This window comes from Oncorhynchus tshawytscha, linkage group LG16, assembly GCF_018296145.1.
Source record: "Oncorhynchus tshawytscha isolate Ot180627B linkage group LG16, Otsh_v2.0, whole genome shotgun sequence".
Classification (NCBI taxonomy): Eukaryota; Metazoa; Chordata; class Actinopteri; order Salmoniformes; family Salmonidae; genus Oncorhynchus; species Oncorhynchus tshawytscha.
The window spans coordinates 4,127,689-4,153,058 of NC_056444.1; the positions used below are offsets into that span (position 1 = coordinate 4,127,689).

At 39.6% G+C, this 25,370-nt stretch overlaps 1 protein-coding gene across 2 annotated transcripts in view; it reads left to right on the forward strand.

The window, feature by feature from the left end:
* Positions 1 to 25,370, forward strand: part of stau2 (staufen double-stranded RNA binding protein 2) — a 307,502-nt gene that overhangs the window by 116,121 nt on the left and 166,011 nt on the right. For both annotated transcript variants that reach the window (XM_042298686.1, XM_042298685.1), the window contains one exon: positions 9,105 to 9,162. In XM_042298686.1, coding sequence (XP_042154620.1) covers positions 9,105 to 9,162 — 58 coding nt within the window. The remainder of the gene's footprint in view (positions 1 to 9,104; positions 9,163 to 25,370) is intronic.

The window sequence follows — 25,370 nt, forward strand, 5'->3', positions numbered from 1 at the left end:
ACATCTAACATCTATAGCACATCTATAACATCTATAATACATCTATAACATCTAACATCTATAACAACACATGTATAACATCTAACATCTATAACACATCTAACATCTATAACACATCTAACATCTAACATCTATAACACATCTATAACATCTAACATCTATAACACATCTATAACATCTAACATCTATAACACATCTAACATCTATAACACATCTAACATCTATAACACATCTAACATCTATAACAAATCTAACACCTATAACACATCTAACATCTATAGCACATCTATAACATCTAACATCTATAACATCTATAACACATCTAACATCTATAACACATCTATAACATTTATAACATCTAACATCTGTAACATTTATAACATCTAACATCTATAACACATCTATAACATCTATAACACATCTAACATCTATAACACATCTTTATCGTCTATAACATCTATAACATCTAACACCTATAACATTTATAACATCTAACATCTATAACACATCTTTATCATCTATAACATCTATAACACATCTAACATCTATAACATTTATAACATCTAACATCTATAACACATCTATAACATCTATAACACATCTTTATCATCTATAACATCTATAGCACATCTATACCATCTATAACGTCTCTACCACATCTATAACATCTAACATCCATTACAACACATTTCTAACATCTATAACATCCATACCACATCTATAACATCTAACACATATAACACATCTAACATCTATAACACATCTTTATCATCTATAACATCTATAACACATCTTTCATCTATAACATCTATAACACATCTATAACATCTAACATCTATACCATCTAACATATATAACACATCTATCACATCTAAGATCTATAACATCTAACACCTATAACACATCTATCACATCTAACATCTATAGCACATCTATAACATCTAACATCTATAACACATCTATATCATCTATAACATCTAACACATCTATAACATCTAACATCTATAACAACACATTTATAACAACCATCACATCTAACATCTATAACACATCTAACACCTATAACACATCTAACATCTATAGCACATCTATAACATCTAACATCTATAACACATCTTTATCATCTATAACATCTATACCACATCTCTAACATCTATAACAACACATTTATAACATCTATAACATCTAACATCAATACCACATCTATAACATCTAACATCTATAACACATCTATAACATCTATAACATCTATACCACATCTATAACATCTAACATCTATAACAACACATTTATAACATCTATAACATACATACCACATCTATAACATCTAACACCTATAACACATCTAACATCTATAACACATCTTTATCATCTATAACATCTATAACACATCTATCATCTATAACATCTAACATCTATACCATCTAACATATATAACACGTCTATCACATCTAACACCTATAACACATCTATCACATCTAACATATATAACACATCTATAACATCTAACATCTATAACACATCTATAACATCTATAACACATCTATAACATCTAACATCTACAACAACACATGTATAACATCTATCACATCTAACATCTATAACATATATCATCTATAACACATCTAAAACCTATAACACATCTAAAACCTATAACACATCTAACATCTATAACACATCTATAACATCTAACATCTATAACACATCTTTCTCATCTATAACATCTATAACAACACATTTATAACAACCATCACATCTAACATCTATAACACATCTATAACATCTAATATCTATAACACATCTAACATCTATAACACATCTATAACATCTAACATCCATAACACAGCTAACATCTATAACACATCTATAACAGCTAACATCTATTACATCTATAACACATCTATAACAGCTAACATCTATTACATCTATAACACATCTATATTATCTTTCACATCTATAACATATAACATCCATACCACATCTATAACATCTAACATCTATAACACATCTATAACATCTAACATCTATAACACATCTATAACATCCAACATCTATAACAACACATTTATAACATCTATAACATCTAACATATATAACACATCCATAACATCTAACATCTATCACATCTAACATCTATAACACATCTATAACATCTAGCATCTATAACACATCTATAACATCTATAACATCTAACATCTATAACACATCTATAACATCTATAACACATCTATAACATCTATAACATCTAACATCAAAAACAAATCTATAACATCTATAACATCTAACATCTATAACACATCTATAACATCTAACATCTATAACATCTAACATCTATAACACATCTATAACATCTATAATACATCTATAACATCTATAACACATCTATAACATCTATAATACATCTATAACATCTAACATCTATAACACATCTATAACATCTATAATACATCTATAACATCTAACATCTATAACAACACATTTATAACATCTGACATCTATAACACATCTATAACATCTATCATCTATAACATCTATAACACATCTAACATCTATACCACATCTATAACATCTATCACATCTGACATCTATAACACATCTATAACATCTATCATCTATAACATCTATAACACATCTAACATCTATAACACATCTATAACATTTATAACATCCATAACATCTATAACATCCATAACATATCTAACATATATAACACATCTAAAACATTTATAACATCTAACATCTATAATGCATATCTAACATATAATATCTATAACACATCTAATATCTATAACACATATATCATATATAACACATCTATAACATTTATAACAAATCTAACATATATTACATCTATAACATCTATAACATATATAACACATCTAAAACATTTATAACATCTATAACATATCTAACATCTATAACATCCATAACATCTAACACATAACATATAACATCTATAATATCTATAACACATCTAATATCTATAACACATCTAATATCTATAACACATCGAACATCTGTCACACATCTAACATCGATAACACATCCAGCATCTATAACACATCTAACATCTATAAAATCTAAGATCTATAACATTTAACATCTATTACATCTATAACACATCTATACCATCTAACATCTATAATACATCTGTAATATCTATAACATCTAACATCCATAACATCTATAACATCCATAACACATCTATTACACATCTATAACATCTAACCTCTGTAACATCTATAACACATCTATAATATATCAATAACATATTTAACATCTATAATATCTAACATCTATAACACATCTATAATATCTATAACATCTATAACACATCTATGACACATCTATAACATCTATAACTCATCTATAATATATCAATAACATATTTAACATCTATAATATCTAACATCTATAACACATCTATAATATCTATAACATCTATAACACATCTATGACACATCTATAACATCTATAACTCATCTATAACACATCTATAATATATCAATAACATATTTAACATCTATAATATCTAACATCTATAACACATCTATAATATCTATAACATCTATAACACATCTATAATATCTATAACATCTATAATATCTATAACATCTATAACACTTCTATAATATATCTATAATATCTATAACATCTATAATATATCTATAACATCTATAACATCTATAATATCTATAACATCTATAGTATATATAACACATATATAACGTCTATAATATATCTATAATATCTATAACATCTATAATATCTATACCACATCTATAACATCTAACATCTATAACAACACATTTATAACATCTATAACATACATACCACATCTATAACATCTAACACCTATAACACATCTAACATCTATAACACATCTTTATCATCTATAACATCTATAACACATCTATCATCTATAACATCTAACATCTATACCATCTAACATATATAACACGTCTATCACATCTAACACCTATAACACATCTATCACATCTAACATATATAACACATCTATAACATCTAACATCTATAACACATCTATAACATCTATAACACATCTATAACATCTAACATCTACAACAACACATGTATAACATCTATCACATCTAACATCTATAACATATATCATCTATAACACATCTAAAACCTATAACACATCTAAAACCTATAACACATCTAACATCTATAACACATCTATAACATCTAACATCTATAACACATCTTTCTCATCTATAACATCTATAACAACACATTTATAACAACCATCACATCTAACATCTATAACACATCTATAACATCTAATATCTATAACACATCTAACATCTATAACACATCTATAACATCTAACATCCATAACACAGCTAACATCTATAACACATCTATAACAGCTAACATCTATTACATCTATAACACATCTATAACAGCTAACATCTATTACATCTATAACACATCTATATTATCTTTCACATCTATAACATATAACATCCATACCACATCTATAACATCTAACATCTATAACACATCTATAACATCTAACATCTATAACACATCTATAACATCCAACATCTATAACAACACATTTATAACATCTATAACATCTAACATATATAACACATCTATAACATCTAACATCTATCACATCTAACATCTATAACACATCTATAACATCTAACATCTATAACACATCTATAACATCTATAACATCTAACATCTATAACACATCTATAACATCTATAACACATCTATAACATCTATAACATCTAACATCAAAAACAAATCTATAACATCTATAACATCTAACATCTATAACACATCTATAACATCTATAACATCTAACATCTATAACACATCTATAATATCTATAACATCTATAACACATCTATGACACATCTATAACATCTATAACTCATCTATAATATATCAATAACATATTTAACATCTATAATATCTAACATCTATAACACATCTATAATATCTATAACATCTATAACACATCTATGACACATCTATAACATCTATAACTCATCTATAACACATCTATAATATATCAATAACATATTTAACATCTATAATATCTAACATCTATAACACATCTATAATATCTATAACATCTATAACACATCTATAATATCTATAACATCTATAATATCTATAACATCTATAACACTTCTATAATATATCTATAATATCTATAACATCTATAATATATCTATAACATCTATAACATCTATAATATCTATAACATCTATAGTATATATAACACATATATAACGTCTATAATATATCTATAATATCTATAACATCTATAATATCTAACATCTATAACACATCTATAATATCTATAACATCTATAATATCTATAACATCTATAGTATATATAACACATATATAACGTCTATAATATATCTATAACATCTATAATATCTATAACATCTATAACATCTATAATATCTATAACATCTAACATCTATAACATTAACATCTATAACTTCTAAACACATATATAATATCAAAACATCTATATTTATAAATCTATAACACATCTATATTATCAAATGTATAATATCTATAAATATATAATATCTATAACACATCTAATATCTATAACGCATATATAACATCTATAACATCTATATCATAAAATCTAACATCTATAACATCTAACACCTATAACACATCTATAATATCTATAACATCTATATCATCTATAACATCGAACATCTATAACATTAACATCTATAACACATCTATAACATCTATATCATCTAACATATAACATCTATAACATTAACATCTATAACACATCTATAACATCTATAATATCTATAACATCTACAACATCTAAAATCTATAACATCCATAACATTAACATCTATAACACATCTATAACATTAACATCTATAACATCTATAACATCTAAAAATCTATAACATCCATAACATTAACATCTATAACACATCTATAACATTAACATCTATAATATCTATAACATCTATAACATCTAACATCTATAACACATCTATAACATCTATAACACATCTATAACACATCTATTTAATCTGGCTCACATCTATAACACATCTATAACATCTAACATCTATACCATCTAACATCTATAACATCTAACATCTATACCATCTAACATCTATAACATCTAACATCTATACGATCTATAACTTCTAACTCCTCTTTAAACATTACTTCAGCTGGGATTCAAGGCCTCCACCTGCCCTCCTAACAGATTTATAACATGTTTTACACATGTTTATAACACACGTGTTTACAGCACATTTATAAACATACATAAAGCTCCTGAGGACCTTGAAACACTGCTTACAAAAGAGACTACTGCAAACGTGTAGCTGGCTTCTGAAACATTCATTCCTTATGACTTCTTGTGTATATAATGGGATGATGTCTGTGTGAATATATTCTGCTCTGTTGAGTTGCTCATCCTCAGCCCCTCTCTCTCTCTCTCTCTCTCTCTCTCTCTCTCTCTCTCTCTCCCTATCTCTCTCCCTCTCTCCCTCTCTCTCTCCCTCCCTCTCTCTCCCTCTCCCCTCTCCCTCCCTCCCTCTCCCTCTCCCTCTCCCTCTCCCTCCCTCTCTCTCTCTCTCCCTCTCCCTCTCCCTCTCTCCCTCTCCCTCTCCCTCTCTCTCTCCCTCTCTCCCTCTCTCCTCTCTCTCTCTCTCTCTCTCTCTCCTCTCTCTCTCCCTCTCCCTCCCTCTCCCTCTCTCTCTCTCTATCTCTCTCCAACTCCTAACACCTCTGTGTTAATCAGCTTGTACACTAAAGACCAGCCCCTGGTTTATCCCCCAGACAGATCATCACAGTACATAGCCACCGTAACTCATTTCTGAGTTATCTTAGGCAGAACAGTTTGAAGGGATGTGTTAATCATTGGTTTGACAGCTGAAGAGATGTCTATTCATGTAACTCAGTCAACACACAGATCTTCTCTGTGTAACTCAGTCAAAACACACATATCTTCTCTGTGTAACTCAGTCAACACACAGATCTTCTCTGTGTAACTCAGTCAGTCAACGTCAGATCTTCTCTGTGTAACTCAGTCAACACACAGATCATCTCTGTGTAATCCACTCAGTCAACACACAGATCTTCTCTGTGTAACTCAGTCAGTCAACACACAGATCTTCTCTGTGTAACTCAGTCAGTCAACACACATATCTTCTCTGTGTAACTCAGTCAACACACAGATCCTCTCTGTGTAACTCAGTCAGTCAACGTCAGATCTTCTCTGTGTAACTCAGTCAACACACAGATCATCTCTGTGTAATTCAGTCAGTCAACACACAGATCTTCTCTGTGTAACTCAGTCAACACACAGATCATCTCTGTGTAATCCAGTCAGTCAACACACAGATCTTCTCTGTGTAACTCAGTCAGTCAACACACAGATCATCTCTGTGTAATTCAGTCAGTCAACACACAGATCATCTCTGTGTAATTCAGTCAGTCAACACACAGATCTTCTCTGTGTAACTCAGTCAACACACAGATCCTCTCTGTGTAACTCAGTCAGTCAACGTCAGATCTTCTCTGTGTAACTCAGTCAACACACAGATCATCTCTGTGTAATTCAGTCAGTCAACACACAGATCTTCTCTGTGTAACTCACACAGATCTTCTCTGTGTAACTCAGTCAACACACAGATCATCTCTGTGTAATCCAGTCAGTCAACACACAGATCTTCTCTGTGTAACTCAGTCAGTCAACACACAGATCATCTCTGTGTAATTCAGTCAGTCAACACACAGATCTTCTCTGTGTAACTCAGTCAGTCAACACACATATCTTCTCTGTGTAACTCAGTCAACACACAGATCTTCTCTGTGTAACTCAGTCAACACACAGATCATATCTGTGTAATCCAGTCAGTCAACACACAGATCTTCTCTGTGTAACTCAGTCAGTCAACACACAGATCATCTCTGTGTAATTCAGTCAGTCAACACACAGATCTTCTCTGTGTAACTCAGTCAGTCAACACACATATCTTCTCTGTGTAACTCAGTCAACACACAGATCCTCTCTGTGTAACTCAGTCAGTCAACGTCAGATCTTCTCTGTGTAACTCAGTCAACACACAGATCATCTCTGTGTAATTCAGTCAGTCAACACACAGATCTTCTCTGTGTAACTCACACAGATCTTCTCTGTGTAACTCAGTCAACACACAGATCATCTCTGTGTAATCCACTCAGTCAACACACAGATCTTCTCTGTGTAACTCAGTCAACACACAGATCATCTCTGTGTAATTCAGTCAGTCAACACACAGATCTTCTCTGTGTAACTCACACAGATCTTCTCTGTGTAACTCAGTCAACACACAGATCATCTCTGTGTAATCTAAGTCAACACACTTAATTTGTCTGTATCTCGTTACAGAAGTCCCATCTCCAGACCAGTGCTATGTAACTTGACAACCACACAGGGCCTCAGACACACACAGATAAATAACACAGATAAATAACACAGATAAATAACACAGATAAATAACACAGATAAATAACACAGATAAATAACACAGATAAATAACACAGATAAATAACACAGATAAATAACACAGATAAATAACACAGATAAATTAAACCATTCAATTGAAGGTAAAGTGGACACTCACACCCCCCTACGTCAGTATTTGGACACTCACCCCCTACGTCAGTATTTGGACACTCACTCCCCCCTACGTCAGTATTTGGACACTCACCCCCTACGTCAGTATTTGGACACTCACCCCCCTACGTCAGTATTTGGACACTCACCCCCCTACGTCAGTATTTGGACACTCACCCCCCTACGTCAGTATTTGGACACTCACCCCCTACGTCAGTATTTGGACACTCACACCCCCCCCCACGTCAGTATTTGGCTATAAGACAGACAGTTAGTTAGTCCAGCGTTTTTTCTTAGTTTCCGAACCATCGTCTCGTTGTAGTGGAAAGGAACTTGCCTGACATGCGTGCAAAATCTTTTGTGTTAAATCCGTCTTCTCCTCTCCTTTCTCTCAATGCTTACATCTCTCTTTTCCCTCCAACTCTCTCTCCTCTCTTCGTCCGACGCGGCTCTACAGATGGACGACAAAGGCTGGAACGGACAAAAAACGGCTTTTAACGAAACTACGACTAACAGTGAGTATCCTGCCCTTCATTCCCCCTCTCCCTCCTTCTTGCAGGTGGTTTAGCCTCAGTGATGGCCCTCTGTTTAATCTCAGTGACTGGACAATGGGGGAGTGACTGTCAGCTCAATGTGCAGTGTGTCTGTGTGGGGAGCCTGCAAATACAGCTCTATTCACCCAGGGCTTATAGACCTGCCTGGTGAGGAACTGCCTCTCCCTGGGGGCCTGCCTGGTGAGGAACTGCCTCTCCCTGGGGGCCTGCCTGGTGAGGAGCTGCCTCTCCCTGTGGGCCTGCCTGGTGAGGAGCTGCCTCTCCCCCGGAGGCCTGCCTGGTGAGGAGCTGCCTCTCCCTGGGGGCCTGCCTGGTGAGGAGCTGCCTCTCCCTGGGGGCCTGCCTGGTGAGGAACTGCCTCTCCCTGGGGGCCTGCCTCGTGAGGAACTGCCTCTCCCTGGGGGCCTGCCTGGTGAGGAACTGCCTCTCCCTGGAGGCCTGCCTGGTGAGGAGCTGCTTCTCCCGGGGCCTGCCTGGTGAGGGCCTGCCTGGTGAGGAACTGCTTCTCCCTGGGGGCCTGCCTGGTGAGGGCCTGCCTGGTGAGGAACTGCTTCTCCCTGGGGGCCTGCCTGGTGAGGGCCTGCCTGGTGAGGAACTGCTTCTCCCTGGGGGCCTGCCTGGTGAGGGCCTGCCTGGTGAGGAGCTGCCTCTCCCTGGAGGCCTGCCTGGTGAGGAACTGCCTCTCCCTGGGAAGTCCCCCTCCCCACCCACAGCCTTCCTGTGCATAGATATACCCCTTCACTCATGATTAAGAGACACACACACACATTTAAATCCTCACACACACACATGCAAATTAAGTAACAGTCTGAATGTGTGTGATCAGTGTTGGGCCTTTAGAATAGTTGTGTGGTTGTGTTAGTATATGTATCCGAGAATATGTTTGTTGGGTAATTGAATGCCTGTGTTCTGTATTACTCCTGACTAATGGAGGCTCTGGGCAGTAGGACGACTCAAACTAGCTGTCGTTACTCCTGACTAATGGAGGCTCTGGGCAGTAGGACGACTCAAACTAGCTGTCGTTACTCCTGACTAATGGAGGCTCTGGGCAGTAGGACGACTAGCTGTCGTTACTCCTGACTAATGGAGGCTCTGGGCAGTAGGACGACTAGCTGTCGTTACTCCTGACTAATGGAGGCTCTGGGCAGTAGGACGACTAGCTGTCGTTACTCCTGACTAATGGAGGCTCTGGGCAGTAGGACGACTCAAACTAGCTGTCGTTATTCCTGACTAATGGAGGCTCTGGGCAGTAGGACGACTCAAACTAGCGGTCGTTACTCCTGACTAATGGAGGCTCTGGGCAGTAGGACGACTCAGATTGTTCTTCAATATGTTCAAAAGTTATAGATGACCAGCAGGGTCAAATAATATTCCCTGAGGTTGTAGAGGGTGCAACAGGTCAGCACCGCAGGAGTAAATGTCAGTAAATGTCAGTTGGCTTTTCATAGCCGAGCATTCAGAGGTTGAATAAATCATGATATAATATTATGTAATATAACATTATGTAACATAGCATTATATAATATAACAATATTTAATATAATTTAACAATATGTAATACAATATAATAATATGTAATATAATATAACAATATGTAATATAATTTAACAATATGTAATACAATATAATAATATGTAATATAATATAATAATGTGTAATATAATATAGTAATATATAATATAATAATATGTAATATAATATAGCAATATGTAATATAATATAGTAATATATAATATAATAATATGTAATATAATATGTAATATAATATAATAATATGTAATATAATATAATAATATGTAATATAATATAACATTATATAATATAACAATATGTAATATAATAATATGTAATATAATATAATATGTAATATAATATAATAATGTGTAATATAATATAACATTATATAATATAACAATATGTAATATAATATAATAATATGTAATATAATATAATAATATGTAATATAATATATCATTCCGTAACATAATATAACATTATATAATATAGCAATATGAAATATAATATATCATTCTGTAATATAATATAACATTATATAATATAACAATATGTAATATTATATAACATTATGTAACGTAACATTATATTATATAATATAACACTCTGTAATGTAATATAATATTATGTAATATAACATTTTGTAATATAATATTACATTATATAATATAACATTGTAATATAACATTATGTAATTTTCTATAACATTTTGTAATATAACGTAATGTAATATAACTTAGAAGACTTGTTGCATACCAACACCAGAGATTTTCATAACAGAAAAAAGTCCAGCAGAACAGTAATCATGTTTCCATCCACAGTTAGTAAAGTCATACCGAATAAATAAATAAAAAATGACGACAGCTGTGATGGAAACAGGATGTTTGGGTACAATTTTATACAAGGTCGACAGATCATTTTTTTCTTTCAACATGGTGGGATCTTTTTGTGTAAAATGTATTATGCGAGAAATGGTGTTGGAAACGCCTTTATGCGGAAATATAGAGTTAATAACCATCAAGTAAACTTGGGGTTAAGTGATGACATGTTGTGTGGTCCTCCCACTTTAACTGGGGAAACCATTCAGTTTATGAGGCTACAGATTACATTTATGATGATGATGTCCTTGCCATGTCTGAATCCTGGTTTAGGAAGGCCTCCAAAAATTCTGAAATTTCCATCCCCAATTACAACATTTTCCCGTCAAGACAGAACTGCTAAAGGGGGCGGAATTGCAATCTATCCAGGTCTATGCCCAAACAGTTTGAGCTTCTACTTTTAAAGATCCATCTCTCAAGAAATTAGTCCCTCACTTTTGCCGCTTGTTATAGACCCCCCTCAGCTCCCAGCTGTACCATGGACAGCATGCCCCTTTCAAAAATAATTGAACTAAGAACAGATATAGCCCTTGGTTCACTCCAGACTTGACTGCACTTGACCAGCACAAAAACATCCTGTGGCGTACAGCACTAGCTTCAAATAGTCCCCGCGATGTACAACTTTTCAGGGAAGTCAGGAACCAATACACACAGTCAGTTAGGAAATTTGCATCCTGTAGCACTAATTCCAAAATGTTTTGGGACACTGTAAAGTCCATGGAGAATAAGAGCACCTCCTCCCAGCTGCCCACTGCACTGAGGATAGGAAACACTGTCACCACCGATAAATCCACAATAATCGAAAATGTCATTAAGCATTTCTCTACGGCTGGCCATGCTTTCCACCTGGCGACCCCTACCCGGCCAACATCTCAGCACCCCCTGCCGGACCTATGGCAGTCTCGATGGGGGTGCCACAGGGTTCAATTCTCGGGCCGACTCTCTTCTCTGTATATATCAATGATGTTGCTCTTGCTGCTGGTGGTTCTCTGATGCCATACAACTCTCCTTCCATGGCCTCCAACTGCTCTTAAACGCTAGTAAAACCAAATGCATGCTCTTCAACCGATCGCTGCCCGCACCCGCCCGCCCGACTAGCATCACTACTCTGGACGTTTTTTTCGCGCTGCTTTGCTTTATCTTGGCCAGATCTCAGTTGTAAATGAGAACTTGTTCTCAACTGGCCTACCTGGTTAAATAAAGGTTAAATAAAAAAATAAAAATAAAATCTCATACTACTTGACCTAAGTTCAGTGTGTTGTTCAACCTCATACTACTTGACCTAAGTTCAGTGTGTTGGTCAACCGCATACTACTTGTGGAGACATGACAGACTATATTATTCGCACTGCTATGCTTTATCTTGGCCAGATCTCAGTTGTAAATGAGAACTTGTTCTCAACTGGCCTACCTGGTTAAATAAAGGTGTAAAAAAATAAATGATAATAAAAATATATATATTTTTTTTCAATCGGCCAAATCCGTGTCCAAAAATACAGATTTCCGATTGTTATGAAAACTTGAAATCGGCCTTTCCGATTAATCGGTGGACCTCTAGTGGAAATGGATGGTTCACAGGGAGACTGTCGTCTTTCTGTAGTGACGTTAAGGTTAGATTAGGTCAACACACACATTCTCTCTCTCTCACACACACATACTCTATCGTGTCATTGGTGCTCAAAGAGTTGAACCGCTGCGTGTCATTGGTGCTGAAGGAGTTGAACCTCTGCGTGCGGTTTTGGTCACTGCTCTTTAGCTGAGCGCTGACAGCATGACAGACTACAGCTCTGCTTCTTGGCCAAGCCTGTTGCTGCATGGCCCCCTGGGAAATGAGGTTTTTATTATTTAGTGTTAATTATTCCCACAGTTGTCTCTGGGAGCCCAGCCCTTCTCACTCAGTCATAGTTTATATATATATATATATATACACTGTGGGGAGAACAAGTATTTGATACACTGCTGATTTTGCAGGTTTTCCTACTTACAAAGCATGTAGAGGTCTGTCATTTTTATCATAGGTACACTTCAACTGTGAGAGACGGAATCTAAAACAAAAATCCAGAAAATCACATTGTATGATTTTTTAAAGTAATTAATTTGCATTATTAATTTGCACCTATGATAAAAATTACAGACCTCTACATGCTATCTATGTAAGTAGGAAAACCTGCAAAATCGGCAGTGTATAAAATACTTGTTCTCCCCACTGTGTGTGTGTGTGTGTGTGTGTGTGTGTGTGTGTGTGTGTGTGTGTGTGTGTGTGTGTGTGTGTGTGTGTGTGTGTCTGCTCTGTAAACTCCCTGAGCCACACAACTGCTAATGTTATGATGATGATGATGTGGACTGGCATAAACCTGATTTACTACTCATCCAAGAAGATACAGCTGTGAGAGAGACCACCTCTGTGTGTTGCTGTTTGTATGTTAGACTATGGGAGAGTGTTTGGGTCAGTTGGTTTCTATTCAGAATGTGTTGCATAGGAATGTTAATGATCTGTGAATCAATGTAAACACACACACACACACACAGCCCTCAACCCCGCACATGCACGCAGACACAGATACACACAACCCTCAACCCTACACACACACACACACACACATAACAAAGGGTTCCTAAAGGGTTCGGCTGTCCCCATAGGAGAACTCTCTTACCTTGTCAGCTCAGGGATTCGATCTTGCAACCATTCGGTTACTAGTCCAACGCTCTAACCACTAGGCTACCTGACGTGTATACGTGTATATTATTGTATACTTAATGTATATGTACACTATATTTACAAAAGCATGTGGACCACCCTTCAAATGAGTGGATTGGGCCACACCCGTTGCTGACAGGTGTATAAAATCGAGCACACAGCCGTGCAATCTCCATAGACAAACATCAAATCAAATCAAATTTTATTTGTCACATACACATGGTTAGCAGATGTTAATGCGAGTGTAGCGAAATGCTTGTGCTTCTAGTTCCGACAATGCAGGAATAACGAACAAGTAATCTAACTAACAATTCCAAAAAAAAACTACTGTCTTATACACAGTGTAAGGGGATAAAGAATATGTACATAAGGATATATGAATGAGTGATGGTACAGAGCAGCATAGGCAAGATACAGTAGATGATATCGAGTACAGTATATACATATGAGATGAGTATGTAAACCAAGTGGCATAGTTAAAGTGGCTAGTGATACATGTATTACATAAGGATGCAGTCGATGATATAGAGTACAGTATCTACGTATGCATATGAGATGAATAATGTAGGGTAAGTAACATTATATAAGGTAGCATTGTTTAAAGTGGCTAGTGATATATTTACATCATTTCCCATCAATTCCCATGATTAAAGTGGCTGGAGTAGAGTCAGTGTCATTGACAGTGTGTTGGCAGTAGCCACTCAATGTTAGTGGTGGCTGTTTAACAGTCTGATGGCCTTGAGATAGAAGCTGTTTTTCAGTCTCTCGGTCCCGGCTTTGATGCACCTGTACTGACCTCGCCTTCTGGATGACAGCGGGGTGAACAGGCAGTGGCTCGGGTGGTTGATGTCCTTGATGATCTTTATGGCCTTCCTGTAGCATCGGGTGGTGTAGGTGTCCTGGAGGGCAGGTAGTTTGCCCCCGGTGATGCGTTGTGCAGACCTCACTACCCTCTGGAGAGCCTTACGGTTGAGGGCAGTGCAGTTGCCATACCAGGCGGTGATACAGCCCGCCAGGATGCTCTCGATTGTGCATCTGTAGAAGTTTGTGAGTGCTTTTGGTGACAAGCCGAATTTCTTCAGCCTCCTGAGGTTGAAGAGGCGCTGCTGCGCCTTCCTCACGATGCTGTCTGTGTGAGTGGACCAATTCAGTTTGTCTGTGATGTGTATGCCGAGGAACTTAAAACTTGCTACCCTCTCCACTACTGTTCCATCGATGTGGATGGGGGTGTTCCCTCTGCTGTTTCCTGAAGTCCACAATCATCTCCTTAGTTTTGTTGACGTTGAGTGTGAGGTTATTTTCCTGACACCACACTCCGAGGGCCCTCACCTCCTCCCTGTAGGCCGTCTCGTCGTTGTTGGTAATCAAGCCTACCACTGTTGTGTCGTCCGCAAACTTGATGATTGAGTTGGAGGCGTGCGTGGCCACGCAGTCGTGGGTGACCAGGGAGTACAGGAGAGGGCTCAGAACGCACCCTTGTGGGGCCCCAGTGTTGAGGATCAGCGGGGAGGAGATGTTGTTGCCTACCCTCACCACCTGGGGGCGGCCCGTCAGGAAGTCCAGTACCCAGTTGCACAGGGCGGGGTCGAGACCCAGGGTCTCGAGCTTGATGACGAGCTTGGAGGGTACTATGGTGTTGAATGCCGAGCTGTAGTCGATGAACAGCATTCTCACATAGGTATTCCTCTTGTCCAGATGGGTTAGGGTAGTGTGCAGTGTGGTTGAGATTGCATCGTCTGTGGACCTATTTGGGCGGTAAGCAAATTGGAGTGGGTCAAGGGTGTCAGGTAGGGTGGAGGTGATATGGTCCTTGACTAGTCTCTCAAAGCACTTCATGATGACGGATGTGAGTGCTACGGGGCGGTAGTCGTTTAGCTCAGTTACCTTAGCTTTCTTGGGAACAGGAACAATGGTGGCCCTCTTGAAGCATGTGGGAACAGCAGACTGGTATAGGGATTGGTTGAATATGTCCGTAAACACACCGGCCAGCTGGTCTGCGTATGCTCTGAGGGCGCGCCTGGGGATGCCGTCTGGGCCTGCAGCCTTGCGAGGGTTAACACGTTTAAATGTCTTACTCACTTCGGCTGCAGTGAAGGAGAGACCGCATGTTTTCGTTGCAGGCCGTGTCAGTGGCACTGTATTGTCCTCAAAGCGGGCAAAAAGTTATTTAGTCTGCCTGGGAGCAAGACATCCTGGTCCGTGACTGGGCTGGGTTTCTTCCTGTAGTCCGTGATTGACTGTAGACCCTGCCACATGCCTCTTGTGTCTGAGCCGTTGAATTGAGATTCTACTTTGTCTCTGTACTGGCGCTTAGCTTGTTTGATAGCCTTGCGGAGGGAATAGCTGCACTGTTTGTATTCAGTCATGTTACCAGACACCTTGCCCTGATTAAAAGCAGTGGTTCGCGCCTTCAGTTCCACACGAATGCTGCCATCAATCCACGGTTTCTGGTTAGGGAATGTTTTAATCGTTGCTATGGGAACGACATCTTCAACGCACGTTCTAATGAACTTGCACACCGAATCAGCGTATTCGTCAATGTTGTTGTCTGACGCAATACGAAACATCTCCCAGTCCACGTGATGGAAGCAGTCTTGGAGTGTGGAGTCAGCTTGGTCGGACCAGCGTTGGACAGACCTCAGCGTGGGAGCTTCTTGTTTTAGTTTCTGTCTGTAGGCAGGGATCAACAAAATGGAGTCGTGGTCAGCTTTTCCGAAAGGGGGGCGGGGCAGGGCCTTGTATGCGTCGCGGAAGTTAGAGTAACAATGATCCAAGGTCTTTCCACCCCTGGTTGCGCAATCGATATGCTGATAAAATTTAGGGAGTCTTGTTTTCAGATTAGCCTTGTTAAAATCCCCAGCTACAATGAATGCAGCCTCCGGATAAATTGTTTCCAGTTTGCAGAGAGTTAAATAAAGTTCGTTCAGAGCCATCGATGTGTCTGCTTGGGGGGGGATATATACGGCTGTGATTATAATCGAAGAGAATTCTCTTGGTAGATAATGCGGTCTACATTTGATTGTGAGGAATTCTAAATCAGGTGAACAGAAGGATTTGAGTTCCTGTATGTTTCTTTCATCACATTGGCAGTAGAATGGACTGAAGAGGTCATAGGATGGAAACATAAAGTGTGTCTTAGAGTCGATTGACGTCAAAATCTGTCTGTTTAGTGATATATATATTTTGTTGTTGCTGTATAGGCTGTGTCTCATGTCCGGCCTTCAGCATCTGAGTCTGAAGTGCCGCCGATATGCTGTTGTCTGTAGCGTTTGAGTGGTTTGGCCTACAAACTGATATGACCCCACGATGGAAAGAGAAGACTCTCACGTTGTGGTTTTGCTCTACGGCCGGCCTCCACCGGTGTCATGGGTCTCGTCTGTAGGTAACACGGTACCGGTTTTAACAAATGAATGGAAGTAGTTTTGCGACAACAAAAATATAAGGGGTTAAATATGTGTTATTCTTGAGGTGTGTTCGATCTCACTGATAATATATAGGACAGACACTTCAAACCATATATTTTATTTTACTGTTGGTTTTGCCATTTCTGAATGTGCTATTTGATGCGTTTCTATGCAGTTTTAAGCCAAATTCAATGTATTCACTCTTTTATATATACCTACATGGGTCTGAAAGATTTTTGCAAAATGATTTATGGCAGTGGTCGCTAACCGGTCGATCGCGATCACGGTATTCCTAGTCGATCTTCACGGTATTCCTAGTCAATCTTCACGGTATTCCTAGTCGATCTTTACGGTATTCCTAGTCGATTTTCACGGTATTCCTCGTCGATCTTCACGGTATTCCTAGTCGATCTTCACGGTATTCCTAGTCGATCTTCACGGTATTCCTAGTCGATCTTCACGGCATTCCTAGTCGATCTTCACGGTATTCCTAGACGATCTTCACGGCATTCCTAGTCGATCTTCACGGTATTCCTAGACGATCTTCACGGTATTCCTAGACGATCTTCACGGCATTCCTAGTCGATCTTCACGGTATTCCTAGACGATCTTCACGGTATTCCTAGACGATCTTCACGGCATTCCTAGACGATTTTCACGGCATTCCTAGTCAATCTTCACGGTATTCCTAGACGATCTTCACGGTATTCCTAGACGATCTTCACGGCATTCCTAGACGATCTTCATGGTATTCCTAGACGATCTTCACGGTATTCCTAGACGATCTTCACGGCATTCCTAGTCGATCTTCACGGTATTCCTAGACGATCTTCACGGCATTCCTAGTCGATCTTCACGGTATTCCTAGACGATTTTCACGGTATTCCTAGACGATCTTCACGGCATTCCTAGACGATCTTCACGGTATTCCTAGACGATCTTCACGGTATTCCTAGACGATCTTCACGGCATTCCTAGTCGATCTTCACGGTATTCCTAGACGATTTTCACGGCATTCCTAGACGATCTTCACGGCATTCCAAGTCGATCTTCACGGTATTCCTAGACGATCTTCACGGTATTCCTAGACGATCTTCACGGCATTCCTAGACGATTTTCACGGCATTCCTAGTCGATCACCAAAAGCCTACGAACGATTTAGGCTAGCGCTCCTTTTTTAAAATCATGTTGAGCTGGTGCTGGAAGGTGCACTTGATTCAAAGGTCCTGCGCACCGGGTAAAGTGTTCCCGTGCGACAAACTCCGCATTCCCGGCGGACCGGCAAATCTGTGACTAAATCGAGTGCACCTACTGGTCTGCCCAATCGGATAGCTAAAATCACCGTGGCTACAGAGCGTCCAATCGGATAGCTCAAATCACCGTGGCTACAGAGCTTCCAATCGGATAGCTCAAATCACCGTGGCTACAGAGCGTCCAATCGGATAGCTCAAATCACCGTGGCTACAGAGCTTCCATGACCCTGACCACAGTTTAATAGGCTACTAGCCTACGTCAGACTGAATGTTTTTTAAAACCACAGAGAGACTGTCAACGAATCCAGCAAAAAGCTGTTATATGACTGAGTTCATGTTTAAGTTTATATTCAGCTCTGTCACTGTTTTTATTCAACACTATTACAAAACGCTCTTCTTCGTACTTCCACTCGGGCTGCAGCTGCAGTGAGTCAGTAGCCAGGTATCGACAGCCCTGCGTTTTATCATTATTAGCAGCTCGTCCTGTCCATTTTAATATCAAGGAATATTTAACTTTCTCTGGTCACAGGAACAACATGAGTTTGTGCACGAGGCAGATGTGGTGCGACTCGAGTTTCACCATCAGGTGGAAGACCGTGTCCCCTCTCTCTCTGGTCACAGGAACAACATGAGTTTGTGCATGAGGCAGATGTGGTGCGACTCGAGTTCCACCATGAGGTGGAAGACTGTGTCCCCTCTCTCTCTGATCAGTCTCACCGGAGGAAAAGAAGGAGAGAGCAGGTGGAAGACCGTGTCCCCTCTCTCTCTGGTCAGTCTCACCGGAGGAAAAGAAGGAGAAAGCAGGTGGAAGACCGTGTCCCCTCTCTCTCTGATCAGTCTCACCGGAGGAAAAGAAGGAGAGAGCAGGTAGAAGACCGTGTCCCCTCTCTCTCTGATCAGTCTCACCAGAGGAAAAGAAGGAGAGAGCAGGTGGAAGACCGTGTCCCCTCTCTCTCTGATCAGTCTCACCGGAGGAAAATAAGGAGAGAGCAGGTGGAAGACCGTGTCCCTCTCTCTCTGATCAGTCTCACCGGAGGAAAAGAAGGAGAGAGCAGGTGGAAGACCGTGTCCCTCTCTCTCTGATCAGTCTCACCGGAGGAAAAGAAGGAGAGAGCAGGTGGAAGACCGTGTCCCCTCTCTCTCTGATCAGTCTCACCGGAGGAAAAGAAGGAGAGAGCAGGTGGAAGACCGTGTCCCTCTCTCTCTGATCAGTCTCACCGGAGGAAAAGAAGGCGAGAGCAGGTGGAAGACCGTGTCCCCTCTCTCTCTGATCAGTCTCACCGGAGGAAAAGAAGGAGAGAGCAGGTGGAAGACCGTGTCCCCTCTCTCTCTGATCAGTCTCACCGGAGGAAAAGAAGGAGAGAGCAGGTGGAAGACCGTGTCCCCTCTCTCTCTGATCAGTCTCACCGGAGGAAAAGAAGGAGAGAGCAGGTGGAAGACCGTGTCCCCTCTCTCTCTGATCAGTCTCACCGGAGGAAAAGAAGGAGAGAGCAGGTGGAAGACCGTGTCCCTCTCTCTGGTCAGTCTCACCGGAGGAAAAGAAGGAGAGAGTAGGTGGAAGACCGTGTCCCCTCTCTCTCTGATCAGTCTCACCGGAGGAAAAGAAGGAGAGAGCAGGTGGAAGACCGTGTCCCTTCTCTCTCTGATCAGTCTCACCGGAGGAAAAGAAGGAGAGAGTAGGTGGAAGACCGTGTCCCCTCTCTCTCTGATCAGTCTCACCGGAGGAAAAGAAGGAGAGAGCAGGTGGAAGACCGTGTCCCCTCTCTCTCTGATCAGTCTCACCGGAGGAAAAGAAGGAGAGAGCAGGTGGAAGACCGTGTCCCCTCTCTCTCTGATCAGTCTCACCGGAGGAAAAGAAGGAGAGAGTAGGTGGAAGACCGTGTCCCCTCTCTCTCTGATCAGTCTCACCGGAGGAAAAGAAGGAGAGAGTAGGTGGAAGACCGTGTCCCCTCTCTCTCTGGTCAGTCTCACCGGAGGAAAAGAAGGAGAGAGCAGGTGGAAGACCGTGTCCCCTCTCTCTCTGGTCAGTCTCACCGGAGGAAAAGAAGGAGAGAGCAGGTGGAAGACCGTGTCCCCTCCCTCTCTGATCAGTCTCACCGGAGGAAAAGAAGGAGAGAGCAGGTGGAAGACCGTGTCCCCTCTCTCTCTGATCAGTCTCACCGGAGGAAAAGAAGGAGAGAGTAGGTGGAAGACCGTGTCCCCTCTCTCTCTGATCAGTCTCACCGGAGGAAAAGAAGGAGAGAGTAGGTGGAAGACCGTGTCCCCTCTCTCTCTGGTCAGTCTCACCGGAGGAAAAGAAGGAGAGAGCAGGTGGAAGACCGTGTCCCCTCTCTCTCTGGTCAGTCTCACCGGAGGAAAAGAAGGAGAGAGCAGGTGGAAGACCGTGTCCCCTCTCTCTCTGATCAGTCTCACCGGAGGAAAAGAAGGAGAGAGCAGGTGGAAGACCGTGTCCCCTCTCTCTCTGATCAGTCTCACCGGAGGAAAAGAAGGAGAGAGCAGGGACCGTGAGAGGCGGTTGGGTAACATCGTTTTGAACGGTCGGTCGTTCAGCTCGGAATTCCAAGTCGGAAACTCGGGCGTCTTTCTAGACCTCCGACCTTTCAACCTGAAGGTCAATGACCTCGTGATTTGACCTCGTTGACCTTCAGGTGCAGCAGGTACCAACAGAACAGTAAAATAAAAAGCTAATTATTTCAATGCCTGCTCCACAGTGCCTCACAAGTGCCAAACCAACTGATCAATTTTGTTATCAAAGCTCGAGTTTTGAAATATAATCTGGTGTAATGAACATGATTGGCAGGATCAATCACATAGCCAATATGTTGTGATATATATTAGGCCTACTGCCCAAACCTCATTCCTACAGAACTGTTTGTCTGAGGTTAATGTAAAGAAAAATCTCAATCTTGATTTTTGACTCAGAAAGTGATCTTGACTGAGAAAAGGTTGGTGACCACTGACCTATGGTATAGGGCTGACCTCATTGGTCGATAGGCTGTTGGTCGATAGGCTGTTGGTCGATAGGCTGTTGGTCGATAGGCTGTTGGTCGATAGGCTGTTGGTCGATAGGCTGTTGGTCGATATGCTGTTGCTCGATAGGCTGTTGGTCGATAGGCTGTTGGTCGATAGGCTGTTGGTCGATATGCTGTTGGTCGATATGCTGTTGGTCGATATGCTGTTGGTCGATAGGCTGTTGGTCGATAGGCTGTTGGTCGATAGGCTGTTGGTCGATTGTCTATACACACCACCGCAAACATATACTGTCTATATATATATACTTTTCTGTAGTTGTGGATCAGACCGGCACAACGGTCAGGAGGAATTTTGGACCATTCCTCTTTACAAAACTGTTTCAGTTCAGCAATATTCTTGGGATGTCTGGTGTGAACTGCTCTCTTGAGGTCATGCCACAGCATCTCAATCTGGTTGAGGTCAGGACTCTGACTGAGACACTCCAGAAGGCGTATTTTCTTCTGTTGAAGCCATTCTGTTGTTGATTTACTTCTGTGTTTTTTTGGTCGTTGTCCTGTTGCATCACCCAACTGATGGGTGATGTCCAGCTTCAATTGGCGGACAGATAGCCTTACATTCTCCTGCAAAATGTCTTGATTAACTTGGGAAATCTGTCGATGATAGCAAGCTGTCCAGGCCCTGAGGCAGCAAAGCAGCCCCAAACCACGATGCTCCCTCCAACATACTTGACAGTTGGGAGGAGGTTTTGATGTTGGTGTGCTGTGCCTTTTTTTCTCCCAAAATAATGTTTTGTGTTCCTTCCAAACAACTCAACTGTAGTTTCATCTGTCCACAGAATATTTTGCCAGTAGCGCTGTGGAACATCCAGGTGCACTTTTGCAAACTTCAGACGTGCAGCAATGTTTTTTTTTGGACAGCAGTGGCTTCTTCTGTGGTGTTCTCCCATGAACACCACTCAGTGGCTTCTTCTGTGGTGTTCTCCCATGAACACCACTCAGTGGCTTCTTCTGTGGTGTTCTCCCATGAACACCACTCAGTGGCTTCTTCTGTGGTGTTCTCCCATGAACACCACTCAGTGGCTTCTTCTGTGGTGTTCTCCCATGAACACCACTCAGTGGCTTCTTCTGTGGTGTTCTCCCATGAACACCACTCAGTGGCTTCTTCTGTGGTGTTCTCCCATGAACACCACTCAGTGGCTTCTTCTGTGGTGTTCTCCCATGAACACCACTCAGTGGCTTCTTCTGTGGTGTTCTCCCATGAACACCACTCAGTGGCTTCTTCTGTGGTGTTCTCCCATGAACACCACTCAGTGGCTTCTTCTGTGGTGTTCTCCCATGAACACCACTCTTGCTTAGAGTAGTTTTCTCCATTTATTGACCATTTGTCTTACCGTGGACTGATTAACATCAAGGCTTGTAGAGATACTTTTGTAACCCTTTCCAGCTTCATGCCAACAGTCAACAATTCTTCATCTTCTGAGATCTTTTTTGTTTGATGGTTCACATCAGGCAATGCTTCTTGTGAATAAGCAAACTCAGATTTGGAGAGTGTTTTTATAGGGCAAGGCAGCTCTAACCAACATCTCCAATCTTGTCTCTTTGATTGGACTCCAGGTTAGCCGACTCCTGACTCCAATTAGGTTTTGGAGAAGTCATTAGCCGAGGGGTTCATAACATTTTTCCAACCTACACTCTGAATGTTTAAATGGTGTATTCAACTATAGGATGGTGTGTATAGACAGTAGTTATATTGAATGATGTGTATAGACAGTAGTTATATAGGATGGTGTGTATAGACAGTAGTTATATAGGATGGTGTGTATAGACAGTAGTTATATAGGATGGTGTGTATAGACAGTAGATATATAGGATGGTGTATATAGACAGTAGTTATATAGGATGGTGTGTATAGACAGTAGTTATATAGGATGGTGTGTATAGACAGTATAGACAGTAGTTATATAGGATGGTGTGTATAGACAGTAGTTATATAGGATGGTGTGTATAGACAGTAGTTATATAGGATGGTGTGTATAGACAGTAGTTATATAGGATGGTGTGTATAGACAGTATAGACAGTAGTTATATAGGATGGTGTGTATAGACAGTAGTTATATAGGATGGTGTGTATAGACAGTAGTTATATAGGATGGTGTGTATAGACAGTATAGACAGTAGTTATACAGGATGGTGTGTATAGACAGTAGTTATATAGGATGGTGTGTATAGACAGTATAGACAGTAGTTATATAGGATGGTGTGTATAGACAGTATATACTGTAGTTATATAGGATGGTGTGTATAGACAGTAGTTATATTGAATGGTGTGTATAAACAGTAGTTATACAGGACGGTGTGTATAGACAGTAGGTATATAGGATGGTGTGTATAGACAGTAGTTATATAGGATGGTGTATATAGACAGTAGTTATATAGGATGGTGTGTATAGACAGTAGTTATATAGGATGGTGTGTATAGACAGTAGGTATATAGGATGGTGTGTATAGACAGTAGTTATATAGGATGGTGTATATAGACAGTAGTTATATAGGATGGTGTATATAGACAGTAGTTATATAGGATGGTGTATATAGACAGTAGTTATATAGGATGGTGTGTATAGACAGTAGTTATATAGGATGGTGTGTATAGACAGTAGTTATATAGGATGGTGTGTATAGACAGTAGTTATAAAGGATGGTGTGTATAGACAGTAGTTATATAGGATGGTGTGTATAGGCAGTATAGACAGTAGTTATATAGGATGGTGTGTATAGACAGTAGTTATATAGGATGGTGTGTATAGACCGTAGTTATATAGGATGGTGTGTATAGACAGTAGTTATATATAGGATGGTGTGTATAGACAGTAGTTATATAGGATGGTGTGTAGACAGTATAGACAGTAGTTATAAAGGATGGTGTGTATAGACAGTAGTTATATAGGATGGTGTGTAGACAGTATAGACAGTAGTTATAAAGGATGGTGTGTATAGACAGTAGTTATATAGGACGGTGTGTATAGACAGTAGTTATATAGGATGGTGTATATAGACAGTAGTTATATAGGATGGTGTGTATAGACAGTAGATATATAGCATGGTGTGTATAGACAGTAGTTATATAGGATGGTGTATAGACAGTATAGACAGTAGTTATATAGGATGGTGTGTATAGACAGTATTGACAGTAGTTATATAGGATGGTGTGTATAGACAGTAGTTATATATGATGGTGTGTATAGACAGTAGTTATATAGGATGGTGTGTATAGACAGTAGTTATAAAGGATGGTTTGTATAGACAGTAGTTATATAGGATGGTGTGTATAGACAATATAGACAGTAGTTATATAGGATGGTGTGTATAGACAGTATATACAGTAGTTATATAGGATGGTGTGTATATACAGTAGTTATATTGAATGGTGTGTATAGACAGTAGTTATAC